Raw genomic sequence first — 11,439 nt, forward strand, 5'->3', positions numbered from 1 at the left:
CAAAATATTTCCTAGAAATACTCCTGGCTATCATTTCTCAACAAATGTACCAACAACCTGGGATGCTTGCTCTCATACCAGAATTTGCTGTTTTACAGAGTTAAATCAGTGTAACTGCCAAAGCAGGCAATTTAGATAGCAACAGGGACTGATCATTAACATATGCATATATTATTTTACACATATACAAAATAGTTTTAGCGAGGACAAAGTTTACAGTAGTATTCTTGGGATCCCTCTATTGTTTTGTGACAGGCAGAAGTTAATCCAAGGATAGCATCTCTCTCTCACCATTTGCTGATGACAGTCAGATTAAGAAAACCAATACTTGAAAGATGACTGTTTCAATACTATGTTTCTAAAATGTAATTGTGAAACAAACTACAGCTATATTTGAAGGATGCTATTTAATCCAGTGGAAAGTTGCCTAAATCTACATTAGGGCCACAGCCAGGTCTGAAAACCAATAATAAAAATTCCCACAGTTTATTCAAATCAGGGAGTCAGCACTAACCAACAAATTTTTTTTTGTTTGTTTGTTTTTTTTTAAAGTTCTCTGTATGCTGGCTTTTCCTTTGCACAGTATGTCTCAGTAAATACCCTATTGCACTGGATCCTCGGATTTCTTATAACAAGAATCTCTGTGTCATAAGAAATAAGGTAAGGTTATTGCCAATTAAGCAACAGCAGAAATGCCTATTGCAGGGGTGGCCAACCTGTGGCTCTGGAGCTGCAGATGGCTCTTCAGAGGTTAACATGCAGCTCCTTGCATAGGCACTGTCTCCGAGGCTGGAGCTACAGATGCCAACTTTCCAATGTGCTGTGGGGGTGCTCATTGCTCCTGCTCTGCTCCAGGTCCTGCCACCACTCCAGCCCTTCCCCCGAGCCCACGATGCCCTCGCTCCTCCCCACCAGAGCCTCCTGCGCACTGCAAAAGAGCTGACTGCAGCAGGCGAGAGGCGTGGGGAGGGAGGGGGACATGCTGATTGGTGGGGCTGTCAGTGGGTGGGAGGCGGTAGGAGCTGGAGGGGGGTAGCGGATGCGGGGCTGCTGACATATTACTGTGGCTCTTTGGCAATGTTCATTGGTAAATTCTGGCTCCTTCTCAGGCTCAGGTTGGCCACCCTGGCCTATACTTTACAGATAAGGAAAAAAATCCTAGATAAGGTTACCTTAAAAGTTCACACTCACAACAATTCAACTTTTTCCTGTTTTCTATCTTACTTAGCTGGGGGAGAGGTTCTCATTTTCTCTCCTTGAATTCAATTTCTGCATAGAGCATTAGCATGAAAAGTCAGGGGTGAAAAGTTAACTCCTTTGCAACTGACACTATTTAAACAAACAATCCTCTTGTCAGGAAGCGTTTGGAGAATAGCACAAAGAGGAGTTAGGGATCTTTAGTTTCTGTTCTTTTTAAGGAGGAGACACATGTTCCTTAAATTTAACCTAAACTACCTGTCTTCCAAACTAACTTTCCATTTTTGGCCAGTATTTCAACACTAAGTGAAGTCTGAATGCTTAGTTACAAAGGGCCATGAAACTCAAGAGGGGACTCTGCAATTGATGGCATGCTGTTTCCTACTGAAACTAACTTCAGCTTCTGCACAAACTGCAGTGTTGTGCCTTTAAGTTTACAAAAACATCTACAGAAGTATTCTGGTAAGCGTTTCTACGATTAGACAGTTGGCAGTAGTTTAGTGAACCGGTCATTAAGGTTAAGAGTCAGATACTATGTTTATGAAAGCTTGTTAGTGGGTTACAGTTGAGGCTTTTGGATTTTGCTGGTCACAATGCAGAGATTATGCAAACCACCTCCCCAACAGGAAGAGGTAGAGAGAACTGACATGTCAATGACACTTCAGAAGGAACCAGCACAGCAATGGGCAACCTGTGGCTCGTGAGCCACATGCGGCCCATCAAGGTAATATGCTGGCAGGCCATGAGACAGTTTGTTTACATTGACTGTCCTCAGCCATAGCCCCCTGCAGCTCCCAGTGGCTGCGGTTCGCCATTCCCGGCCAATGGGAGCTGCGGGAAGCAGCAGCCAGCACATCCCTGCTGCCTACACTGCTTCCTGCAGCTCCCATTGGCCGGGAATGGCGAACCGCAGCCACTGGGAGCTGCAGGGGGCTATGGCTGAGGACAGTCAATGTAAACAAACTGTCTCATGGCCTGCCAGCATATTACCCTGATGGGCTGTGTGCAGCACGTGTGCTGCAGGTTGCCCACCACTAAACTAGCAGGATGTGTTTCGTCAGAGGACAGGAATGTGCATGAAAGTCCACCAAAAAAAAAAACAAACACACCCACACACCACCCCAAGTCTGCATCAGACTCCAGCTACACTACTGCTCTATCAGTTCAAAGCTGTAGTGTAGATGGGTTCTAACTATGTTAGGGAGACAGTCCAGGGTTTTAACCTTGTTATGGGGCTACAATTAGATACGCTCTACACGTCAACTTTTAGCCTTATTATAACTATGTCACCTATTTGTTATAGAATAGATAGGGCCTAAGTGGCAGAGAAACATTATTAATATAACTTAAAAGCTTAAATGAGTCCTCCAGTTCCATTAAGCAAGTAAGTTTTATTAGTATTCCCCCCCCCCGCCATTTCTAACTAAGCAAAGTTCTAGAAGACTGTGGGGTTAGAGTCTCATAACAGACCTGGGTTCATCCCCACTGCCCTCACTTAAGCACAGGACTGGAAGGGACACTAAACTATTAGTGCTATCCTTTAAACAGGATGTCAAAATGCAGCTCTCTTGAAATTTAAGATCCCAGGGCTCTTTTTGAGAAGTATACGGGCCAAGTTTCTCCCTCCTTCAACAGAGTCTAACAATGGATAAGGTTGTGTGCAAGCTATTGTTCAACGAACTACCCTTGCCAATTGGTGAAGTATGCCACCCAAATGTCATCAAAACTATATATTATATAAAAAAATAGGATTCTATGCAGCACCAACACTCTCCTACAATTGAAAGAGATGGCCGAGACCTCCTTTTGAAGAGTACACAACTTGTTCTAAGTGGAGTACACCAGAACTTCCCTATCCAGTAAGGGATGACAAATATTACTGCATGCACCTACCGGTTTTAAAAAGACGACAAACTCTATTTACATTAAATAATCTTTACTCATGCAAACACGTGGTTCTTGTCTACTGACTTCAAATGGCATCACTGGAAGAGTGATGTTCCATGTTTATGTCTCTAAACCAGGGCTTAATTTGTGCCAGGGCTAGCCAGGGTTGAGCCCCGGCATCTCTGGTTGATGCATCAGCTCTGAATGTAAAAAAAAAAATTGCTTGAGCCCCAGCACCTCTTTCATTACAAATTAATTACGGCTCTCAACTCCACATCAGACTTGCAGATAAAGGTTTTTTTTTCTAACGGGGAGTCGTTTAGAAGACTCACACAGGCCTGTGGGGAAAAGAGCCTGAAGATGACTTCTTTCCAAAATTTAATTAAAACTTCGTAGTAATTCACCTAGTATGCTATAGCATGGCCAAGCCAATAAAGCTAACACGAGTAAATCAAAGTCAGAAAATAAAGGATCTGAAAACCACCTTGGCTCTTAGATAGCTCTTTTCATCAGCAGACCTTAGAGTGCTTTAAAAAGGTGGTCACAGTACCATCATCCCCGTTTTACAAACAGGGAAATTGGGGCACAACAAGGGACGCGTCTTGCCCAAGGTCACCTAGCAGCAAGTGTCAGAGCTGGGAACAGAGTCTAGGTTTAATGAGTCCTAATCCAGTGCTTCATCTACTAGAAAGATCACACTGCCTCCTCTTCGGTAACAAGTTGCCAGGTCACGTACTTGCTTTCAGAGAAGAGCCAAACCTTCATAATGTTGTCCCGTTCATCCAGAGGGGAAGCTACCTCTGACCATGTGTATCGTATTTTTCACTTCATATTTGTACTGGACTGCCAGATTTCTGCCCACTGACAATGCCTTTCAATATACACAGATAAAACTGCACACTTCACTGCTCAGACATTCAAAAATTTAATCTGTTTGCAGCCTACTAAAGAAGACAGACAGGAAGATAAACACACTGTTCTTATGTAAGAGGATGTATTTCTGCTTGAATGCACTCCACAGCAGGCATGTGTAATCACAATATTACCAAACATTCTAATTTCAAAAGACAGTTTAATTGCTACTATGTTTAAAAATCCACTACTTCATGTGTTTCGCTTTGGCATTTTAGAGAGTGTTTCATTAAATTCTCCTTACTCAATTTAAATTATTCAAATGCTCAGCAGCTAATCTGAGGCAGGATCAGAGAAAGGAGTGTGAAAACTGAGATTCCAACTTTGAGGAAAGAAGAAAGAAAAGATTATGAATAACCATGCACTTTATTAGAACACCTGTTCTTTTCAGTTCCATACATATGGTGCCATCTATACTATAAACAAACTAAAGCTAGAAACCAGTAATGCTATTGTTACAAGTTTCAAAAGCTGGAGTTTTTAAAGTGGACAGATTACATTTTTGTTGCTGGGCTGACAATCCCTTTAGAGGCCCTAACGCAATGAGTTGCTCACTGCTGGTGATGCCTACTTTCATTTTACAACTGAATTAAACTAGAAGAGCAAGTTAAAAGCAAACGTTAACATTTTTTCTGTTCATCAAGATGAACAGGAAAGATAAATTGTGTCTCAGACATGCTGGATCCCAGAAATCCTCCTCTAGATTTTGCTTTCAAGATCTGGAAAAGTTACACAGCCTTTTGCAATGTCCTAGTGTCAGCTACCCCTTTGGACAAAAAAAAAAACAAAAAACAACAAACAAACAGTTGCCTGATTTACTCAGTTGTGATGTTTGTATAACGCTGAATTCAATTATCTGTGCCAAGCACCTGTAAGTTATTGAAAAGCACCTATCAAATAACATTAGGTAAGGGGTAAAAAGTATAATAGTGGATTTAAGAGGATACAGAATTGAAATGATGAATTACTGTGGCCTCATTTTTAGTACGATCTTGCTTAATTAATAGACCAGGGAAGCCAAGTGTTTCAGAGTTCCAGAGAATGTGTGTAAAGAACACAGGGAAACATTCCCCCCTATTCATTGGGCGAAAGGTGGGGGTGGGTATGTTTTTACTGAAGAATGGTGACCATAAACCTGTTGCTTGTAGTACTTGTTTTATTACTATCAGGGTTATCTGGGGGAGTAACTTTTACCTAGAGGAAATATCTATCCCCCAGACACTGTAAAAATGTAAAGTCACATAACTGTTTGTTTTCAGCAGAAGGCATCAGCTCTGTTCAACTATCCACCTGGCTGGAAAGCCCACAGACCACTCATTCGCAAAGCAATTAAGGCGGCCTTTGAAGGATTAAGTTACAATATAAACTCTTAAAGCTTGCACACTCAATGGGCTTTGTGAAATTCAGCCCTGCTCTTACTCACATTGCTTTGAGAAGCTATGTAAGAGGTGAATAAAGGAGGAAATACAAGCAGATCTACTGAGTACTTTTAAATTGTAGGAAACGTGCATATCCTGGAAGGAAGAAAGCCAACATAACCACAAACGCTGGGGGTTGGGGGACAATTCAGTACTCTGTTTCCAAAACAAGCTCAGACCATGTCCTAAATAGATTTTTTTCCTCTTTTTAGCCCTTGTGTGCAAGGAAAAATGCTGACTTGCTATTTAAACTCTCTCTCTTTCTAGAAAAAAGAAGGAGTACTTGTGGCACCTTAGAGACTAAAACTTATTTGGGCATAAGCTTTCTAGAGTACTTATTCCTGCTAAAGCAGAGGTACACTTTTACATCGAACGGAAGCATCAGAAGGCCAATTTCTGTGACATTCTATCCATTTGGTAGGTCCCAAAAACCTCTTGAAAGCTGAATGAATAAAATGCAAGTCAGCCTGCTAGCATGATGTCCTTGCACCACTGACCACTACTACACAGGCTCTAGGCTACTGAAAGGTCATCATGGGCACCAGCACATATACTCAACCCACCTGGCATAGTACTGCTGATGAACAGGGTAGAAGAGAACACTGAAGACTGCAGGGCAGGCTCTGCCTTCTACTCCACCAGTGCCCTTCCAGCTCCTCAAGCAGTCCTCCATGGCACAATCCTGCAAGGCTTAAGTGTTCCCACCCAACCAGAGAAGCCATTAAACTTGTATTGTACTTTGACTTCATTGAGACTAGTCATGTGCTTACAAGTGTTCTGGATCTGGCCAGAACCCTCGAGCCCTTGCAAGACCAAACCCTGTGTAGCCTAGCAGAAGCTACCTCCATAGCAACCACAACACTGCTTGCTGACCAGCCAGCCAACTTAGAATGCCAACTCAAGGGATTTATTTCCTCTGCCTTATGAGCACTCAATCTCTACAGCAAAAAACCTCCCAGCACCTTTAAACCCAATTTACACTAGAAGACTTCAGGTGTGCTATGTACATCAGGTGCCTGCCCTCAAGCGCACCACATTCATTCATTACATACAACTAATGAACACACAGCATGGACTGGAGTCTTTCATGCAGTAACACCAGCTCTCAGAGTCCCTGATTATCCTCAGAGTACAGTAATTTCAGGTTTTTGCACACTATGTAAAGTATGGACACAGATATATTATGCCACCACCCTTACAGGTTTTTGTGATTTTATACCCTCCAAAGGAAGGCTCAGTTAGGTTTAATATTAAAATGATCTCCACATGTCTTGTTTTAAAGAAAGTTAAACATTTTCAGAAACTTTCCTTCAGAAATCCTTATGTTACTAGATGGGAAATGTCTTCTCCGCATTAAATACAAACTTTAAGTACGTTCTTCTGAAGGGGGGATAATCTGTCAAGAAATTTGCACTGCAAGTCATGGGCTACATAAAGTGTATTTTTCTCCAGTGCCAAATACAACCTTTACTCTCCACTACATGCATCCGATGAAGTGAGCTGTAGCTCACGAAAGCTTATGCTCAAATAAATTTATTAGTCTCTAAGGTGCCACAAGTCCTCCTTAACCTTTACTATAGTTTGTTTCTGTTTCAGACTCACCTGCTTAGACCAAGACTAATCTGTTGGTGTGTTCTTCCCTCCCCCTACACCCCATCCATGACCAGATTAACATGCTGTGCCAGACCACAGAACTGAAAGTGTTTAGAAAAATCACTCAGAGATCGAGGGGGGAAAAAAAAAAAAAGGGGCTTTGTTTTGTGGGCACCACCATCTGTTTTACCATTTTCTACAGCACAGCACCATAATATACCAGTAGGACTCTCAGCAATCTTGTCATAAAAAAGCAGAACAATATTTATGCTTTTTTTGTTCTGTGCTGCTTTTGCAGATTTTCCCATCACTGAAAGCTAATTAGTTAAATACATTGTATTCTTCCAGAACAAAATCAGATGTGCTTCTTCTATTTGACTAGAAACATGCTAAGTCAAATTACTTTTATGTATGTTTGTTTTGTTTTTTTGTTTTTTATTTATTTATTTTTTAAAAAAGGAAGGATTCCTTCCAAACTCCCACCTCAAAAGCATGAGCAGGTGGCATCAAATCCTCAATACTGCAGGGTTTACAAATCCAGCATTTAGATTTCTCTTTAAGGGAAATTTGCAATTTAAAAAAGAAAGCTTGGGTTTGCATCCTCTTTTTTGCTTCTTTATTATGTATAAAGAAAGCCTGAAGGGTTTTGGGGGGAGGGGTTTACGGGTATTTTTTCCACTTTAATATCAACTCTTATCTTGCTGGTTAACTGAAGGACGGTCTCTTTTACTCTCTCATTTGTTTCAAGGATTCGTTTTTCCAAAATGTTAAAGGCATTAACAAAAAGACTCAAACTGTACACCGTGACAGTCCTTTTCTTTCTCAATACACTCAGATTCTGAGCTCTTAAATATCATTTCATTCTTTAACCAGAATCTTCCAAACTAGGCAAGACCTAAACTTCTAATGCAAGAACACAAAGACGCACAGTTCAGATCAGGCCTTCCTTATGAAGGAAGTAGCAAAAGAAAAGTACAAGCCCATTTTCCCCCCTTTTCAGCTTCACCTGCAAATTCAAACAACCAGGCCTATTCCTGTCATAGCAATTGGCATCTATAGGTACACATGAACAAAGAAAAGATGTTAGCACTCTAGGATAGTCTAATGTAACTTCAGCCTACTTTGGGGACATAGTATGCACTTGCTAAAGACAAATTCTAAGCCACATATACAAGAGGTAAAATATGGCTAAGAAATTATGCAAGCCTCAGAAGAAATTGACAAGCCAAATAGTGTAGGTTTCAGTAAAAATTAGTTTTAAGTAACTTCATAAACAAGTTCAGTGTTTTCTTCTGCATGAAAAGAAACAGCTGTAGATCTAGATTTACTTGCATCAATTATCCCCCCACTCCATTTCAGAATCAGAAGGACCTGTCCCTCAACGGTGACTGCATGAGAACAAACAACCCACTTGCCAAGACCTGATAATGATTAAGTCACCTGATGTAATTTATTGTTGAATGCCTGCTGGAGAGACAAAAGTAGTAGAATATCCAAAGTGTTAATTTTGTTAAGGGTAACTTGAAAGGGAGTAAAGTGCAGATAGTTAATCTTTGCTGTGATCTCTCTTTCATGTTACCCAGCTAAATGCATTTAGCAATTCTTGAATGTTTGAAGAGTACTTAAGGAAATGCAACATCTAAATAGACAATAAGAAAAGGAGTACTAGTGGCACCTTAGAGACTAACCAATTTATTTGAGCATAAGCTTTCATCGGATGCATTAAAATAGACAATGCTATTATTTCTAGCAGCTCAAAGCAAGTTTTTTTAAATTAAGAGGACAAGACAAAGCACAGCAATAAATCCCTTCAAATACTGCCCAAATATTGCTCATTTAGGTATTTTAATATCAAAGATTTTTTTCTTTAGGAGCACACGTAGATGCAGTACTAGCTTTATCAAAGCAGACAATTACAGCCAGCATTTGTACTATCTCAACTCCTCTGCAGTCTGCCAAGAAACAAGTGTCTGCAGTAAAACCGCCTCTCAACCTGTATTTGTTTGAAAACAGAGTTACTTCTTCAGACCTCAAGATCTTTTGATTGGATGCAGCACAGCAATAGTATCCCCTTTTTATTTAAACACATTGTCTCATCACCAGCTTGCCTGAATTAAAACTGCTGAACCAAAACAGGCAGATATTTTTAGCCTGTAAACAGGTTTTTGCAGACTCTAAATTATGATTAAAGCATTTTTATAGGACAGAGAGGGTTAAGTGTAGCTTCTTCTTTGATTAACTCAATTGGTGAAGACAGTTACTTGACAATTTAGAGCTTTAACATTTGTTTTCCTTATAATGCTTGAGGGGTGCCAAAGCATTTTTGCTGAATCGAAAATGAACAGGGGAAGGGGAGAGAAGGGAATTAAAGTCCAACCTTCATTCTCAGAGTCTGATGAATGTCTGCTGCCAGCTCCCCTTTCCACCACTGCTCTTCCATCCTCATTCTTCCCATCCAAAGGTGTGGAAGAGTGGGATTTAGTAACTCTGCTGGAAAGGAAACAAACCAAATAAATCAATCAAGCAGCTTCTACAAACCAATCCAGTGCCATCAGTTTTTCGTAGCTGTTTTAGTGTTAGTTGCTTGCCATCAGATTGACAACACTCTCTAGAAATAAACCACTTGAAAACAATCACGGATCAGCTTGTTTCAAAGAGACAAAAATACAAGTTATTCAGAGTCATCATAAGGCCACCAAACTTCTGATCAGATTGTGACCTGTAGGTTTTGCCAGTTGTAGGACATTGCCAAAGCCTTTCAAGGGGTTTTGCTCCAAAACATCTCGGAGCAGCATTGTCCTCGGGATCACTTCAAATTTCAGAGAGCTTCTCCAATACCAGAAGTGTTTCTTACACTGTTGCTTCCTTCCCATAAAACAAATTAGTGGTGCCTTTACCCTCAGACACCCTTTATTCTTCCTTCTAATTGCCTTTCCCAGGTAAAAGTTTTTTTGTTTTTTAAATTGGGACGGGAGGAGAGAGAGAGGACGGGAGGAATGAGTCCCAGCGAGAGAAATCCTGGGGGACTTCTTCCCACCTGATGAAATCAGGGCAAGAAGCGCCCTGTAATTAACTTTACATCAATTGGATCTAGCCCTTCCCCAGCTGGTTGTGTAACGCAGTCACACTGGGGTTTCTAAGACCCTGCGAATGTGCCATTCCAGCCTGCAGATTTCTTTTTTCTCTTTTAATTAACTACGCTACACAACCTCAGGACCCTGAAAAATGCAACTTGCGTTACCTTCGCCGGCTGCCTCCTCTTTGCCTCCCTCACTCTGATCAGCAGCCTTTGTCCTACTCCAACATCCTGCGGGTGCTGCTACAGCAGCAGGGCCAATACTGCAGCCAAGAGGGGGGAGAGCAGACCCCGGCAGCCCTTGGCGCTAGGAGTCGGAGGGAAAGACGGGAGATGGATGCACACCCTCCACGTCCCCAGGGTGCACCACGCAGGGGAAAGAGACGCTGCCTCCCCCCCCCTTTTATAGCGCCCAACCCCTCCAGCCTCCCCCGTTGTTCTCTTGCACCCAGTCCCCGCAGCAGGTCACTGCTGCTGCCGACACTCTACGGGAGCGCAGCAGCGCTCGCGGGGGATTACAACACCGGCCGCGCACCGCGCAGGCGCCATGCCTCCGCCCCGAAGGACTCTGGGGACTGTAGTTTCCTGCCCCCTGCGCGGTGAGGCTGTGGGAAGCGGCAGGTGAGGCGTGGCTTGGCTCGGGCGGCGGGCGCCCCGGGGAGAGGGTGTCCCCCGGGAAGGCGGCGCGTGCTGCTGGGGCTCAGCAGCTGGCTGCCCACGTGCTTGCAGCAGTGCTCGCTGCACCAGGGTCACCAAGCCCCTGGCCTGGGTGGGTGGGTGTGAATGTCTTATGCAAATCATGCGATGAGCTAATGTGCATATTCGCAAACATTTGCATATAATCACACAGTCTGGGGAGTAAAGTCAGCAGCAGGGCAAGCTTCCGCCATACCACTCTTTTGCCAGCCACAACCATTCAGAAGCCAGGGTTAGCCCCTCTCCCCATTATGAAGTCGGCTTTAAAATCATGACATTTTTATAATATAATAAATGTTGGGATCTTTATTTGCCTTCTGGTTTTTGAGACTTTAGGGCTCATGTTTTGGTGCTTTTTTTGGGATGTGTGAAGGCTAGAAACTTTCCTCCCTCCCCCCCATGAAAGCTGAGTATGCAAGTAGGCATCCACTGTGAGACATATGATGCCCCATACACACATAACCAGTCAGGGAGATAAGCATCTGTTACCCCCTGCTTGAAAGGAACCTGTCTATGACATGTCACCTCCTGGTTACCTGCCTTAAGAACATAATTTTCAGTATAGATACACAGTACAGATAGTACTCCTTAGGTCAGTGGTGGGCAACCCCACGTGGCCCATTAGGGTAATCCGCTGGCAGGCTGCGAGACAGTGTTTAC

At 42.6% G+C, this 11,439-nt stretch overlaps 1 protein-coding gene across 2 annotated transcripts in view; it reads right to left on the reverse strand.

Annotated features, from left to right (window-relative positions):
• Positions 1 to 10,470, reverse strand: part of CCNJL (cyclin J like) — a 47,607-nt gene extending 37,137 nt beyond the window's left edge. Inside the window, exons 1-2 of one of the 2 annotated variants that reach the window (XM_048861791.2) lie at positions 10,249 to 10,470; positions 9,385 to 9,494 (exon numbers count right to left, since the gene is read on the reverse strand). In XM_048861791.2, the coding sequence (XP_048717748.2) occupies positions 9,385 to 9,462 (78 nt within the window). In that variant the 5' untranslated portion in view covers positions 9,463 to 9,494; positions 10,249 to 10,470. Of the gene's footprint in view, positions 1 to 9,384; positions 9,498 to 10,248 lie in introns of both variants that reach the window. The other variant, XM_048861790.2, reaches the window with a different exon arrangement.
• Positions 10,471 to 11,439: the final 969 nt, after the last annotated feature.

This window comes from Caretta caretta, chromosome 8 (genome assembly GCF_965140235.1).
Source record: "Caretta caretta isolate rCarCar2 chromosome 8, rCarCar1.hap1, whole genome shotgun sequence".
NCBI lineage: Eukaryota > Metazoa > Chordata > Testudines > Cheloniidae > Caretta > Caretta caretta.